Source organism: Dermacentor albipictus, chromosome 4 (assembly GCF_038994185.2).
Source record: "Dermacentor albipictus isolate Rhodes 1998 colony chromosome 4, USDA_Dalb.pri_finalv2, whole genome shotgun sequence".
NCBI lineage: Eukaryota > Metazoa > Arthropoda > Arachnida > Ixodida > Ixodidae > Dermacentor > Dermacentor albipictus.
Genome location: NC_091824.1, coordinates 24,919,672 through 24,937,229, shown reverse-complemented (window position 1 = coordinate 24,937,229; position 17,558 = coordinate 24,919,672). Strand labels below are relative to the sequence as shown.

Sequence of the window (17,558 nt, the reverse complement as noted above, 5' to 3'; positions counted from 1 at the left end):
AATGTGAACGGTCTGCACGGTGCAGCCACCTGGTGGCACAGAGCTCAACTATACACAGTAGCAGCAACGAAGTGTATTCTTTGCTGCTGGTGTGTATTTTTCGCAGGAGTGTAATCATCAACACGTTGATTTATAAATGTTTAAAATGCTTTACACTTGGTTAGAGCAATTTTAGCGCTTTGTTTGACTGGTTAAGCGCTGCGCCAGCAAGTGTCTGGACCGTGCAGACCGATCAGGCTGCTCACGTACGTCTACGCTAAAGTTCCTTCATCAGCTTGAGTTTATGCCTCCAGTCATTTGCCGAAATGACCAGCTTGCCTGTTTTTAGCGGAGTACCGGACACGTTCGGCGCTACGACAGAATGCTCGCAACGCACACTGCTTCGATAGCTCTCGGTCGACGGCCAAGCGGCTAGCGGAGAGGTCTCGCGCGGGAGGGGGCGTGCTCCTAAACCACCGGAAGTGAGCGATGTGACGTCGCATCGTGACGCTGAACCAGTGAAGGCGGAGCTTAGCGCCGCTCGCTCGGCGAGCTAGTTGAGGAGGAAAAGCATAGCTAGGGAGGAGGGTAACTTCTAATCGCTTGCAGCTCCATTAATACGTAACGCTTCACTTAAATTGTGGTGCGAATGTTCTACTTAAGCTGTACCCTACGCGCCTACAAAATTTGTCCGAACCGTTTCAGGGGCCCTTTAACAGACCGCTCGGTCTTGTCGCGCGACCACTCGGTTTTGCAAATCTAGAATTCGTCGCTCGTCGCCCGGAAAAGCTATGAGCGACTAGCCAATAGCGCGAAGCCGGAACTGGATGTACATAACTCAAGTACTTACGATTGCCTCACGGAGAGAGCAAACGATTGAATTTTTATACGGGCAAGGACAAGAACCTACTGCAAGATTTTCAGAAATATTTTATGCTGCTTTTTATGGTAAAACACATCAACTTATGGTAATAAAGCACGCGTCACGACAGTTTCGACGCCTATATTGCTGCCCTCATACCGGCAACACTGGGGAGACGTCGCAGGAAGTCATCGCTCGCATGGGGTACGACTTGTAGGCGAAGAGCGAACGCGACAGCCATACCGCGTCGCTTGTCGCTGTCGCGCGCAAGATTGCTTGCATGGGGTTTATACTTAATTCCATTGGTTGCTACATCCAATTTTTTTCAATTTCTTTTCTCTCGTTTGTTGGTTTTGTCAACTACTGGTTTAGATATCTTAGTTTTAGGAAGGATTTCCTCATTTTTCGCGTATATCACTCTGAGCCCACTTTTTTATTTTCGAAGCTTAATTTTTTTATTTTGCACGTAAGTCACTCCGGGTTTTCTTGGTACTCTTCGCGGTCATTTAAGTTTTAACCTTGCTCTGTCACTTTTGTCTTTCAATCACGCTCTGGTGAAGTAGAGTGGTTTTATGCGAAGCATATTACGAGAGCTCAACCCAGCTCCTCAGGCGCGGCGGTGTCGCCATGAAACCACGTGACACCGTGACGTCACGACAGAGGAGAAGTGGCTTTGGCTCAACTCTTGCAAGACGGGCTGGGTGGGAATCGAACCAGGGTCTCCGGAGTGTGGGACGGAGACGCTACCACTGAGCCACGAGTACGATGCTTCAAAGCGGTACAAAAGCGCCTCTAGTGAATGCGGTGTTGCCTTAGAAACGAGCTGTTTCTAAGGCGTGCGTCTCTTGCTCAGGCGCACATTTCGTTGCCGCGCCGAACGCTGCTTTGCTCGACGCTCACCGCGTCCAATGCGGGGCGCGTAGTCGCTGCCCTGTAGCCCATTGTCTTACACCCCTTGGCGGGTCGACGGGAACGCTGTCGCGTTCCACTCTTGAAGGCGAAGCAGTAATGCATGAGTTGTTTCTTCGTCTAGCCGAACCAAATATAGCCAAGCAACAGCAGTTCACCAGGCTAAACAGTGGTTCAACAACTAAAATAAAGGCTAGTATGCTTCGCATCCTGGGCTTAACCTTACCTAAGCCACAGCCATTTTTTTCATCATTTTATTTTTCTTGGCCCGCTCTAGAGCAGCTTGTGTGCGTCCAAGAACTTTTACGTCTTACCAAAGTTTACTTCACAAAGAGAAAGATAACTACGAAATTGAATTCTATATCTTTGATCGATGACACGCAAGTGTTTTGCAATTACATTTTAGCTAAACGATAGCTATATGAACTTCCGTGTTTGTATCAATATAAGAAGTGTTTAAAAAAGCCAGGAAATCTCGCTGCGAATATTTCTAAATGCCAAATTTTTTTGCGTATGTGCTAAGCTTGCGTGCGGTCCCCTAAACTGCATCTGCAAGTAACCTAGTAGCCGCAATACGATGTAGCTAAGAAACATAATAATTCCTGATATTAGTACAAAATATTCAATGTAAACACTGCCGGTATTAACTCAGGTAAAATTTGACTCACGAAAGTGAAAAGTAGCCACAACTAAAGCCAAAATACGACTGCCAACAAAGCAGTACATCTACTTTGAGATTCCCTTTTCATAGAATCTGCTTGTTAGAAAGCTAGATATTGCTGTTAAACGTGTTCCTCTTATGTTAGAATGGATGGATTTTGGGGTTTTGCGTGACATAACTACGATTTGATTATAAGGTACGCCGTAGTGAGGGACTTCGGATTAATTTTGCCCTGTAGAGGATCTTTAACGTGTCCTAAATGCATGGGACACGGGTGTTTTTCGCATTGCGCCCCAGCCAAATGCGGCCGCGATTTGATCTCGCGCCCTCATGCTTAGCAGCGCGACATCATAGCCGCTAAGCCACCGCGGCGGGTTTATGTTAGAATTATAAAGAAGAAAGAAATCACAGTTTCACGAAAAGCCGAAGAATCGATTGCGATAACAAATACAGACAGCTACGCAAAGTATGGATATTAGTTTTATCAGCCGTATAAACTTGTAAACATTCGCTTACTAACTAAATTAACAAGCATGCTGTCACATGCAAACAAGCAAATATTAACGCATCACCTGCAATGACCTCGCACACTCGCTGTTAGAACGCTGGAGTGAGGAAGCGCGGCAGCAGGAGCGAGCAAATTGACTTTCATGCTGCCTCTCGCTTCAACGCGAACTGAGCGGCGATAACACAGAGCACAGAAAGCTATCAGGTACTCGGTGCGCTCCATCACCATCGCAGATCGCTTTCAAGGTAGAACTCGCACGGCTCCGCCATGCGTAGTGGCCACCAATGTAGAACACCTCCCCCCCATCTTCTCCTTCTACCACTTGAGGCTGAAAAGCTGAAGCTTGGCAAGTTCTCGAAACTCAGCAAGTTTCCAGAAACATTTACTTCGCCACAACTGCCCAGATACAAGATAATGCTTTCAAAGCCACGATGTCACGCTGCGTACTGGTTCGGATGTTTCGCTTTTTATTTCACTTTTTCTTGATTGAACTGTTGCTACGAAATTAACGGCAACGTTGTGTTGAAAGGGTACTTCATCAGGCTAAAATTGTTTATAGCGTCGATCTTTAACGGTTCTTTTAACCTCTCAGAAGACCTTAGGTATTCTTTGTGGTCCATGTGCGAAAACTCGCCCCCAGAGTAGTCGCTTCGAAGTTGATCGGTGCTAGTGTGCGCCATTCTGTTTGCCGAGCCTAAGTGGAAATAAGGCAATGTAGAGGTGTCATAGAGCAGCACGCGGGCCAGTGGGATCAGCTTCCCGCGTCATGGGGTAGCAGCGCGTGCGTATATACATGCTAGCCATCACGCATCGGTGCTCAGCTAAAACGATTCACGGGCGCCTTCAGATCGCAGTCACCCATATATCACCGTGGTAGCATAGTGGTTATGACGTTTCATGGCTGAGCTCGTGGTCGGGGGTTTGATGCCGACTGCAGAAGCCGCACCTCTATAGGGGCTAGTTCAAGGAAATGATGCACGTGTGCTTACATTTACGGGCACTGCAAAGAACATTACCTGGTCAAAAAGAATCATGAGTCCCCCCACGGGGCCCCTCAAATCAGATCGAAGTTTTGGAACGTAAAACCCCAGAACCTGACTTTTTATGCATCAATTTCCGTGGCTCAAGGGCCATTGCGTTAAGCACCTAAGCAGGAAGTCATGCTGTCAATTTCCTGCTATAGCGATGGCATTCTGTAAGGGGTGACAACACACAGAAAAAAGAACGCCCGTGTACCAATGTAGAAAATACCGGGTGCTCAAAATTAAACTGGGTGGTTCCTTGGCACACTTCCGCAATGTGGATGGTGATAATGTGGCCAATGCTTATTGAATAATCTATAATGATTAGATGTGCGCAAGCAGGATGCACCGCCAGCAGACACATTTACGCCAAGAAACGTAAACGTTACGTAAGTAGGTAGCCAGCGCAGCATCAAGTGTCGTCTTCCTCTGTGTTTCGTTTTTAGCGTTCTTTAGTCCAACAATATGCGCCGACTACCATACCTATTCGGATTGTTGCAGTTAGGTAGTGCCGCTGGCATTGCTTTGCGAAGACATAAAAATGTTAAGGGTGGAGAGGGTCAGAATAACGCCGACCTCATTTTAATGGCAAAATAAAACGAAGGCGGCTATGCCCTTATCGAATAAATTTTTCGCTCAGAAGTGCTCTTCGTCGTCGCCGTCCGCCTTCGCTAATGTTGTTTCCAGCGTCATGCCTGGCTGGAATGTTAGCCTACGAAAAATTCAAGCGTAATGAGTTTTTTGTAATAGCGGCCCAGAACTCTGAAAATATCGAAGTCTCGGCCGAGATGCGCTTTGTGCATCGACGTATGTTTCATCTCACACAGCGTCCTGCACAACAAATTACACAAAGTTGTCAAAAAAACGGTTTATAAAGTACCACCGCACTTCTCGATGCGGTAAAATGAAAAGTCCATGTGCCCAGCGTGGCATGAGCCATTGTTCGCTAGCTCAGTCGCCGCTCATGCTGCAGCAACAACACGTCGAAGTACTGGCGACAAGCATCAAACATCACAAGCCACGCTTTTTTTTTCCTAATCTCTGCCAGACAATTTTCTAGTCTGCCACGACGACGGTCACACAAATAGTTTCACGATATATAGATGGCTGTTTCAGAACTCTTCCGATTGATTTATTAAACGGCTAATTATGTTTTCTGAAACGTAGACTCGGTAGTCTTTCTGTTGGACTTAGTTCGTGGCTCGGGAAGTTCTGTGAAGACGACAGTGGTCTATGCGTTGTCCCCGTGCGACAGCGCTGTGCGTCGTTCCCTCTGGCTGTTCGCCATCTGTTTTTGTTGTGTACGTGAAAAGCACTACCATCAACAAAAAGAAGAGGAAATAGGGGTAGGTTAGCGAAGAGCGACGGGCCATGTGATTCATACACCGGGCGGCACTGTCTATACGGTACTTTTCTTGCCGGATTCACGATGGCATGTGTTTCTTTTTTCGTCGCAGTAAGCTGGCGATGTGACATTGTACATAACAAGTGGTACGGTGTAGTCTGTATAAGATTAGAACATCAAAGTCGATGCCCTAAAGCCGTTAAAGCCAACAGTCGTCTCTCTGTCTAGCCTGGATTGACGCTTAGCACGCACGATCAGTATCTGCTGGGATACGGCGCATGCCTTGTTTTGCCATCGTTGCCGGAAATTCTATGACTTTTAGAAACTTTGGTATCCAGAAGAAGTAAAGCCACAACGGGACGCAACAGGCATAGATTATTTGCAGCCTAGTATGTCCACGAGTGTCGCTGAGTCTTCTGCCCTTTTTAATGCAGGTGGTTGGGAACATTCGCTTTCAGTGTGATCAACAAGAATGAACTCTGAAAATTCATCTCCGATATACTTCCTTACACAGCCACAAGTCATCGCCTATGAAGGGCCAATTAGAGGCAAAAGCTTCAACATCATGCGTTTGCACTTGGCACTTTTTTTAGAGCATCGTTTGGCATCATGAATGCATTCAAACATCACCTGTGCAAAACTGCCGTGCGGTTTCAGACAAATCTACCACGATCTGGCCAAAAAGGACATGCATACATGGCAGCTCAGTTTGATTGCAGGTTGCGCCACTGCGTTAGTTTCCGCTCACTTTGCTTCAGATACCATAAATTATTAGGGGTAATTTGTATCAAGGTGGCTGCATGTTAAATACAGCAAAATGGAGACGAGAACAGAAAATACTATCTATGCAGATTCCAGTTGAATCTGTAAAACAGTAAATAAAACATTTGGTAGATTCCTCCCCTCAGCGCACCTTTTTACTGCGCTGCATGTACTGTCGGGCATGGTTAATTGCGTTTTTTTGTTATTTGAAATAGTGGAGTCTACCTGGATTTTATTTTATTTACACTTACAATAAGGCCACCGCAATTCACGGCCAAACCATGATATCCAACAAAAACAACGATGATGGGCTGCTCGAGCAATATGTTTAGTCCGCAACGTTGATCTGGCAAGGCGGAGCTCGCAATCCAATGGTCTCAGCCGGGATGCCATAGCTGTTGAATGACAACCGAGGCCCAGTCTCACTCTATAGCACGAAACACCTCGCGTGAGTCTTATCGAATGGCATGTGGGGCACGCCTATTACGAAAATGTCTGTTCTGATGGGCTCAGGATAAAGATCTCTCCTGTCACCCAATATGGAAGACCATTTCATGACGCAAACCTTTCAATTGTTTGCGCTTCAGGATCAGCTTAGATTCAAGTACCTTAATCCTCTATCATTATTTTCCTGTTTCATTAGGTCTAAAACTTCGTTTCCAGCAGCATTTAGGTTTAAGTTACGGGTTCTGTTTCGACACCATGATTTGTTCAATGTTTAGAGGCTACTTCCAATTGATCTTGCAATTTGTTTCTGCACTGCGTATTACGCCAGGGCTTAAGTGCGCAAAGGTTTTCGTTTGTAAGCACTTCGCCATTGCTGACAATACACCCATCACCGTGACTGGCTACAAATTCTTCTTAGATGCAGTTTTAGCTCAAGAGCTTGTAATGAATACAATCCGAGGTTTCCCGGTGTAACGACGTGTTGTATCAATTCAGACGTGCCTGCAGCTGAACGTGCTTCCTGTGGCAAACGTGCGCAGGCCGTGGAGGCGTCGTCGCGGCCACTGCGCAGTCGTTTCGAGCGCCAAATGTTCTTCCGGCGCGTGTGCTTCCTGACGTGCTCCCGGACTCCAGACCAGGCACCGGCGGCAGGGAAGCTACCGCCCCGGCTGCATTGCAACTTGGCTGTCCGTCACACGCGCCTCTTCCACGCCGCCTTCTTCTGCAACCCGCGGCGCCGCCTAGCCCGAGCCGAGGTCTGCCAGCTCGTGTGAAGGAGTAGACGACTACGGCGGTCGAGAAGGACATGCCAGCCCCCCGACAAGACACTGGCATCAAGAAAGGGAGATTTTCAGTGCCATGGCTAACAATAACCAGAAGCTCGACTACTTTTAAGGGCCTTACGGATTGCCACTGGTTGTTCATTTATGTACTTGTGTCGGTTGTTATGTGTGCATATTTTTCTACGGATTGCCACTGGTTGTTCATTTATGTACTTGTATCGGTTGTTATGTGTGCATATTTTTCTACCCCATCGCCAACAACAGCCGGGGCAGTGGAACCAAAAAGCAATTGTATCGTGTGAGGAACCGCAAATGCCGTCGATTTCAAAAGTGTAGCCCGGCCCGTGCCGCTGTACGGAAATTGACCAATATGAAAAACTCCCGAATAATATAGTTCGCTAAATGTTATTGCATGTGGGGCTCATCGCATAATTAATCCGAAATTTATGTTACCGCTCTCTACTGCAATAGTACCTGCAGTCAGCGTTCTTGCTTAGACCTATTCATCGTTCAGTTATGCATGCCGTGTTCCTAGGAAGATAATCATAATATTCCAGGGTGGTGGAGGGAGAAAAATGGTCGCAAAATAACGCATAGCGTGAAATCTAAAGACATAAGGAGCAATACCAACAAGAAAAAACAAAGAAAAGCATAACACAGGAGAAAAAGAAATGATGGCTGTTAAAGATTGAGTGCCTCCTGGGCAATTAACATTTTAGAGTGTTATTGCACAATTATGCCACAGTTTGTTGACCAACAACGAGCAATGGTAGCAAATTGTGCCATTTGATGACGAAAATAAAGAACATTGTTAGGGAATGAAGATTTGCACATTGGGGGGCACGGTGAAGTGCTCCCTTCCTATGCGCAATCTTTTCCTAATCACGCAGAACGTACTTCGTTCATGGATACGATCACTGTCGAACGTGGATTTAAATATTGCGCAAGTAGTTACTACGGCAAGAGAATGCCTGTGCTGCTCGAGTTCCTGCTACCCTTCATTCATATTGCCTGCACTGGGCAATATATGAAGCCCGTGTTCAAGAAGAAGTGTGCTACCGACTTGCCTGAGCTTTCTGTCGTTGGAAGCTTTATTCATCTAGCATTCATACATAATGAAGTAACAATTCTTCTAGCATTAGATGGTTGCCTACTTCATTACTAAATAAGATATCGCAAATAGCCTTAGGCAGAAACTGCGGGATATAAATTCTAAAATGTGTTCAACTCCAACTCCGAGGGCGAGAAAATTTTCCAGTTCAATCACACCAACTTCAAATCGCTCCTCACTACGCAGGCAGAATGACAAAACCGGGGGCCCTATAACGTAACAATATTCCAATATGTTTTTATTCCAATCTCGTCACGTCAAATTTGCGTAACCACCGGCGCAAGCATCGAGCGGTGAACCGCAAGGTTGTCTGAACAGACCAATCAAACACTCTCCTCGTTTATAGGAGTTGGCTTTTGTTTGTTTTAAAAATGAATAGTATTGCCTACACTGAGTGGCTTGTCTTGTTTGATTGGCTGGCAAGAGGCAAGGAACACGCAGAAGTGGAGAAGGATTCAATGGGGCCGACCCAGTGCATTGAAAATCGATAACCGGATGAAGACATTGTTGCCGGCGTCTGCAATTTGTCTACTTTCCCTTGCTTAGCTTCCGGTGGCAGGTCGAAAATCGCGGCGGCATGCAACGGAAGGTTAAGAACGCCACTGAAATGGATACTCAGCAAAGAAAAGTTGGCAAAGCGAGGTCGTGAACACGCTGAAAGTACTCAAAAACTCAAAAAAGCAAAAACGTTTTCTAGTACGCAAATAAACCCAAGCTCTCCGGCAGGTGCGAATAGCCAGTGCCTGAGCGATTGGCGGCAGCCATCTTTTATTCCTTTCGGAAAGGGGCAGCCTGCGGCTATTTAGAAGAAAATTTAGTTTTGTTCGGCATAATAAAGCATCTTTACGCGTACACGTCACTTTGACGTGGTGAGTTTTCGCGATTTTGGGACGTAGCGTGGCAGCCAGGTGAAGTGAGTGTAGCCCGAAAATTTTTCACCAATAACCGAGAGCTAATGGAGAAGAGGCGTCGAATCAGAAATAACTATTTTTCTTTGGTTGGGTCATGTATAATCAGTGCGTACACATCACATCAGATGGGGAGCTGAAGTCGTGTCACATCCAGGCGAAGTGTGGGTCGTCCCAAAAAGTTTTTGACCAATCGCGGCAGGCTGATTGCCGAATCGGAATAGAAAAGTTGGAAATTGTTTTGCGTTATAGCACCCCTGGTTGTCAATGTATCTGTTAAGCATTATGTACGCGTTAGTTACATGCACAAGTTAATTATTGGCAGTAAGCATTGCAGGACAAGAAAAAAACATATTTCGCACTTGCTATCCAAATTGGTACCGAAACGCCCCAAACGTGCCGTTAGACATGGTGGAGCCTTTGGCAAAGCGGTCGTCTGCAGTAATATATTTCACTAAAAAGTAAAATGAAGCCATTTGGGTAAGCACAATGTTCAATTTATGATAAACCTAATGATCGTGGTCTATTCTTTGCTGCCACTGCACATAAATGGCAAAAATAAGTCCCGTGCGCAAACGTTATGCCACGACTAAATGGGCTTTCTCGAGCCCTCGTTTGCGTAAATAAAGGGGGGAAATTGTCAGTTTCACACGAAGTACTTAACATTGACAGCGATAGCTCTCAGTGCTATAGTTGGCAATAATTATCATGTTATTGTCATGGTGGCGTCATAGTGGCGTCATATATGTCATTGTCATAGCTGGCGATGCATTTGAACTCCGTCGAAGGCGTGCTGTGTATCACCATCGTCATCCTCTCCTAGCGATCTCCAATTACCCCTGTCCTGCCCCAACCATTCAAGTAGTGCCCGCAAATTTCCTAATTTCATCGCTCCACCTAGTCATCTGCCGTCGTTTACTGCGCTTCCCTCTTTTGGCACCCATTCCGTAACCCTTGTGCTGAACATATGCTGGTGCGATATTTGGACGTCATGCAGCACGCGAGACAAGGCCCTGGCAGCTACCAGGCGTCTCAAAACGCTGGCATGATAAGCTGCGCTAGAGGCGTTGCAGGCGTCTCACCTTGAATATCCAAGGTGCTAGGATGGAAAACCGTCTGGGCTAGTAAGCGCCCGGTAAAGGTTTAGATAACGGTAGTTTGACGTTCACTACTTGGAGCAGTGCATGCACAGAGCAGCTCAGCAGGAACGCTGGTGTGCTTTAGTGTTAGCGCCTTCATTGCTAATTAATACAGAGGAAGGGCCCGTTTACCTTGTGGCGTCCAGCATCTAGCGCCGATGGCGCTAGGTGTAAAACATCGCGCACGGCAGTCTTAGTGCGTTATCTTGAGAGATACGGCAGCCCTGTGGGCAAGCAATGTGAATTGGCAAGCTTTTCGGTATCGGGATAGGTCCGGTCGCTGCAGAATCTGATTGTCCTATTTTGAAGGCTGAACGCTGCCCTATTGCGTGTAGAGTTCTCGACACAAAGCAAGCAGTATTGAAGACAGTGTCTTCTTATTTTACTTTACACAGGTTTGGCGTATCTGGAATCGAGGTATCTAGTAAATATGTCCAGCAAAAAAAATGAAACCGTTATAAATATTGAACACAGCGACGTTGGAGTCAATGTGAAGCGACGTTTAAATAAAGTGGTTAATGAAATTATATAAAATTGCCCATTTCATTTCTGTGTTTTTCACCTAAAAAAGCAAGCATGCGCACGTGTACACCGCAATATGAATTTTTTAAATTTATTTTGAAAGTACTTGCCGCTCCTTCGCCGATCCGCCGTTGTGGGTACTTGCTATTGTTACACAAGTTACAATAATCATAACACGCGGCTATGATCATAGACAGATAGTTGATGTTGGCGCCTTATCTACCGTCCGTTTCTTTGCCGATCCGTGGCTGTGTCTATATGCCATAGTACGGAAATTATTATCATAATAAACACGTCGACAAAATTTTTTGCAGATCCCCTGTTGTGGGTACGTGCCATTGTGTGGAAACCATTATCATTGATACGTAGCTATATGGCGCTGGTACGGCGTCTACCATCCGCTTTTTGGTCAATCTCCGCTTGTGGCCATGTATCATAATATAGGCATCATTACCAGATTCAATATGTGGCGGCCGCTGGCACGACAGATCTATACGTGCTACTTTTGCCTAATCGGGCTGCTGCATTGGGTTGCTGAATTTGGAAACCCACCGTGGGACGCGCTACATTATTTTTCATTTTTTTATTTTTCATTTCAGAATGAGGAGGAACTTATTTTGCGACAGCCTGATTAGCGACCGACCAACCCTGGCGAAACCATGGGATATAGTTATATATAGCTAAATAAGGCTTCGTTTTAAAACAGCCCTTTCGCGCTTTCAGAGCGTCGTAATGAGTCGCAAGAGGTCTCAAGTGTAGGGCTTCACAAGTAAAAAAAAGTCGCTGAGTAGGCAAAATAATTGCTTGGTGCAATTAGCACCAATCAATTCAAAAGGTACCCTAATTGCGCTATATCCCTGTAAAGAATGCACCTTACTAGGTATAGACATGCTGAGGCAAAGCCGCCGTACAGCGCACCTTCGGGAACTGGTGCGAGTTCACTGTACAACGCGGTGCTCGTGCAAGCCAAGGGTGTCGGGAAGACAGCTTCAGTGGTGACGACAGCAAGCAAGAATTGGTCAAAGAGAAAGCAAAATAAATGGTTCGGGCGTAATTAGCTCTAATAAGGTACACAATTGGCCGCGTTGCACCGCACACTATGATCTCCGGAATCGGCCCACCGGTTCTGCTGGTAAAAAAAAAAGGAGGGTCAACTAAGTGTTGACGCTGAAGAAGACAAATTTGACTGAACTGCGTTTGAAATAGGGTACGAATGATACATACCACCATGCAAATCCACCTTGCCTCCGTTAACATCAGCACTTAGTCGGCGCTTTCTTTCTTGGAGGTTATGTCTCGGCCTGCGCCAACGAGCTAGGGCGATGTAATACCTCCATGGCGGGTGTGGAGGAAACCTCTGGTTTCCGGCGCGTCTGTAGAGCCGTGGTAAACGAGACGGACACACGTCTTTTCGGTAACAAGGTCTAGTTTATTCTGTCAAAAGAGAGAATTGAGTGGGCGCGCGCAGCGCGCCGGAAGTGGCGAGAGCTTTAGAGAGCGAGAGGAGAAAAGAGGGAAAAGGAGCATTGAGAAGTGCGGTGCGCGGACCTAGTGCGAAAGGAAAGCAGTAAACAAAGTAATAAGAAAAGGAAGCTCGCGCACGACGTTCGGCACAGTGAGTCGGATCATGTGTTCGTGTGCCTGGTGTCCAACACTCGCGAAGGTCCGCTTACGGGAGGTCCGCGGGACGCCCCGCGGAGTAGTTTATGGCTGCGGGGGTGGTGCGCAGCTCCATCGCCGCGCCGCTACAGATTGCTCCCCCCTTGAGAGGAAGCTGAAGCGACGAACGATGCTCACAATGCACAAGTGGCAGTCCAGTGAACGCGACGAAGAGGTGAGGAACCGCGCACTTGCAAGGCGGGGTCTGCATGTTCCGGGAAGGCGAGATAATTAAGCGCGGGTGCCTCGCTGAATGCTGGCTTGAGTCGCTCAAGCGCGATTGTATCTCGTGTCCCATTTACGTCGACGACGAAGTTAGAAGGGAAACGTTCTAAAACGGGGAATGGTCCGAGGCAGTGGGGCTGAAGCGAGCCGCGCACAGGGCCGTAACGCACAAAAACATGTGTGGCTGTCTGCAAGTCCAAAGTGATGTACAGTAAAAGCTCGTTAATTCGAACCGCAAGGGGAAGCCGATTCAGTTCGAATTAACGAAAGTTCGAACTAACGAAAGTGAAGGAGGGCAACAGTACACTGCGATTTGGAAGCAGTAGGGTATGTCAGAAATTTGGCGTGTCAGAAAGTGAAAGTCGAAGCTCTGGGTCCGACTGTGCCACACCACCGATGTCCACCGAAACGAACGTTAGCCGAGGCTTAACACCATCACAATGAATCGCGACGGCCGATACCTCCTAAGCTGAAAACAGAGGTGCACAACCGATGAAGACTGCCGAGACAAAGAGGCTGAACATGTGCAGGTGGCGAAAGCCCTGATTCGTTGGTTCTTGATTGCAAGCGCAGCTGCGACGTACTTGATTCGCTATGTTTTGGAGCTTGCAGTGCCATCTCCGCACAACATTAGCAGCTGTACAAGATTTGCAAAGCCTCCGAGATTCGCAACGGGCAAGAAGTCTCGGAGGTTACGTAGAACGGAGAGGCGGCAGCCGCCGCTGCCTTCTGGCTGACCCCGCGTAGGTTAGATTTTTTTCCGATTTTGCCTTCTCTCGCCGTTCTCTCCGTTTCGGAGGCAATACAGCCTTGTGTGTAGGCAGTAGGCGCGTTTCTCTGGCGCGTGCCAGGCGAGCGTAGTTCGAATTATCCATGAGGGAACCTTCTCGCGTTCGAATTAACGGACTTTTTTATACATAGACTTCTGTGGAGCTTGGCCGGACCAAATCGTACAGTTCGAATTATCCATAAATTCGAATTATTGAAGTTCGAATTAACGAGCTTTCACTGTACACTGCACGGGGTTTGTCAAAACGCATAGGCTGCGGACGGAGGTTTCGGAACACATCGCGAAGCTGGTCGACGTACTCGCTTGCTGTTAGAGAGGAGGTGAGGGTGTTTTCTTCGAAGAAGTCGGCTGGCAGGCGAAGCGAGGCGCCGTAAACAAGCTCCGCAGTAGCGCAGGAGAGGTCCTCTTTGAAGGCAGATCGAATTCCGAGATGCGTGAGCGGAAGTCTGTCAACCCACTTGTTTGGGCAGCCGTGCGCTGTGAGTGCTGCCTTGAGATGGCGATGAAATCTCTCGACGAGGCCATTTGTTTGAGGGTGGTAGCAGGCAGTTCGCAAGCGTGCTGTTCCGAGAAGTTCAAGTAGCTCCGTGAAAAGGGACGATTCGAATTGCCGGCCTCGATCACTGACAACTTTCGTTGGACAGCCAAATCGGGATACCCAAATGGAAACAAAAGCTGCGGCGACAGTAGCTGCAGACATGTCGGGGATAGGTGTCGATTCGGGCCAGCGTGTAAAGCGGTCGACACATGTCAGAAGATAGCGATAGCCTTGGCATGGGGGTAGCGGGCCGACAATGTCGACGTGCACAACGGAGAAACGTTCGTCGGGTTGCAAGAAAGGCTTTGTGGGGCGGTACTGCAACAAAAAGTAAACGGTGGTGCGCAGCTCCATCGCCGTGCCGCTACACGTCATAACAAATGGATCTTCAGGACTGTTCTTATTGTTTACAGGGTCTTCAATGGAAGCGGCACGAAAGACCTACGAAAGCGCTCCGTTAGTCTTAGTTTGTCTTAGTTTCGTTCATAGATGTGGAGTAGCCCATGTGATCAATCATTTAAGCAGCAGTTCTTTCTACATGCTGTCCCAGTTTATTTATTTATTCCTCAAATACCCCTGGAAAGGGGTCTTACACGAGGGTTGGGCAGCTTCAAAAAAGAAGGTGTTTGATGGCAGTTTTGAACTCAGTCACACTGGAGTGGTCCGACGCTTCTTCAGGCAGATCATTCCAGTCTATCACTGTACGTGAGAAAAGCAAACGCAGGTGGGATTATGTGCGCGCATGCGGTGGGTATGCTGACTTTGAATGATTATATAGTCCGGTATGAATGGCGGTGAGCGCGCGATATGACGCGGTTACCAATCGGGGCATGATAAAACTTGTGATATAGAATGAGCCTGGACACTTGACGTCTCGTTTTTAGACTAGGACGATTCGCATTAGATTTTAGCGCTGTGACACTACTATATGAAGAATACTCATGGAAGATAAATCGGGCTGCGTGGTTTTCGACAGATTCAAGCATGTAAGAAAGATTACTATAATGAGGGTCCCAGACTGAGCATGCCTATTCATGTTTGGGCCTTACCACAGATTTGTAGGCAAGAGTTTTTATCGAAGGAGGGGCAAATTTCAGATTTCGCCGGGGAAAGCCTAAGCTGCGGTTAGCCTCGTTAGTTAATTTAGCGATATGAGAGGACCATGACAGATCGTGCGTTAAAATAAGCCCTATATATTTATAACATGTCACAGATGATATTACTGAGTTACCTAAGAGATATGAGGGCGCTAAATAAGAATACCGATAATAGAAAGAGATTAATGAGGTTTTATCTACTTTTAATGACATTAACCATGTATTACACCATTTTTCAGCTGTTTGTAAGTCGCGCTGTAGGTCAGGGATATCGAAGCTATAATTAGTGGGTCGGTAGATGACACAGTCGCCCGCAAATAGGTGTATATTAGAAGACATTTCATTAGGAAGATCATTAATGTAGATTAAATTACATGCCGCTATGCCTCTTAAAAGAAGTGCCAGTTGCAATTCGCGAACAGACGGCGCCTATTGATCCCACGAAGTTACCTACTCGCATGCAGTCTGATTGCGAGGGTATACGTTCTTAGTAAATAATGCTGTGGTTCATTTGACCCGGGCAGGGCATCACGAGTTGTGCAAACTTTCGCGGCTCGCACTGGTGGACGGGTTTATTTGTAACATTCAGTATCCAAAGCTTAAAACGAATTTCGCAGCCGCTCGTACATAACATTGCGCGCGCTTTCAACAGGCTTCCTACCTCACGCGACGAAGAGATCGGGATTTGCACAACTGCAAGTTCAACCGCCTTCCATCCGTACAATGCGAGGATGGGGTGCAAGTGTGTTGTACCCCATGGCTGGCGTCCTGCAAGCAGCAAATAAATTACACTCCTAATGGTCGCTGGGAAATGCGATAGCACGTATGCACCCCACAGAATGCATGTGCTGAAGTCATCTGGCATGTGGTTGTGACGTGGCTACAAAGATGGCCGGTTCCTCATTCAGGAGTCAGCACGCCATCAAGCATCCGCTGTGCAAGACTCGTATTCCAGGGACGGCTGTGGCGAGCCAGCGCGGCAAGTGCGTCTGACGCGCGCCGACGACAGCTGCTCATGTAGCTGTAACAATTCATTTGATCCTCTTGTGTAGGCAATTTTGAAATATAACTGGTAAATGTCTTTCCGCGTACAGTCGACACCTATCCGGATAGCACCCTCTCCCACATCACCAGTCTGACCGCAGCCTTGATCAGGCGCTCGCAGCCGCTGGGGACTGAGGGTCATGCATTAATTTCAGGAGTCAAGAGGAAGGTGGTGGCCAAATACTGCACTAGAGAGGCCGATTCCTCTTTCGATGAGAGAGTGTCTTTGTTGGAGTTTAGTCGAGCTTCCTAATTTGGTTGCATGTGGACTAGTAAAGCCACACTTGCTCTTGGATTGTTTCTTTTTTTGCCTGTGTCAGGCGCCGCTCCAAGCCTGAATATGTAGTGAACTGGAGGAGTATTCCAACTTACCACCTTCAGATTAGAGGCCGGGAGCTCTACCGCTGCTCCACGTCGCCACCTGGGAACAGTACCTGCCGTAGTTTAACAGGCGAAGCCTCTCAAGGGATGCTAGCTCATCAGGGCTCTTTGAGAAACAATGACACATTGCTGTGGATATCAGGGTGTAGAATTAATTAATTATGGGGTTTTACGTCCCAAAACCACTTTCTCATTATCAGGCACGCCGTAGTGGAGGACTCCGGAAATTTCGACCACCTGGGGTTCTTTAACGTGCACCTAAATCTAAGTACACGGGTGTTTTCGCATTTCGCCCCCATCGAAATGCGGTCGCCGTGGCCGGGATTCGATCCCGCGACCTCGTGCTCAGCAGCCCAACACCATAGCCACTGAGCAACCACGGCGGGTAGGGTGTAGACGAGCTGCATGTAAAAATACTGAAAGATATCTATAGCGGCTCCACAGCCACCGTAGTATTCCATAAATAAAGCAACATAATCCCAATAAAGAGGCGTCAGGCAGGGAGATACGATCTCTCCAATGCTATTCACAGCGTGTTTACAGGAGGTATTCAGAGACTTCGATTGGGAAGAATTGGGGATAAGAGTTTATAGAGAATACCTTAGTAACTTGCGATTCGCTGATGATATTGACTTGCTTAGTAACTCAGGCGACTAATTGCAATGCATGCTCACTGACCTGGAGAGGTAAAGCAGAAGGGTGGGCCTAAAAATTAATCTGCAGAAAATTAATGTTTAACAGTCTCGGAAGTGAACAGCAGTTTATGATAGGAAGCGAGGCACTGGAAGTGGTAAACGATTACATCTACTTAGGACAGGTAGTGACTGCGGATCCGGATCATGAGACTGAAATAATAAGAAGAATAAG

At 47.2% G+C, this 17,558-nt stretch overlaps 1 protein-coding gene across 2 annotated transcripts in view; it reads left to right on the top strand.

Annotated features, from left to right (window-relative positions):
- Positions 1-7,690, top strand: part of LOC139059611 (uncharacterized) — a 221,677-nt gene extending 213,987 nt beyond the window's left edge. For both annotated transcript variants that reach the window (XM_070538028.1, XM_070538027.1), the window contains one exon: positions 7,035-7,690. In XM_070538028.1, the coding sequence (XP_070394129.1) occupies positions 7,035-7,276 (242 nt within the window). In that variant the 3' untranslated portion in view covers positions 7,277-7,690. The remainder of the gene's footprint in view (positions 1-7,034) is intronic.
- Positions 7,691-17,558: the final 9,868 nt, after the last annotated feature.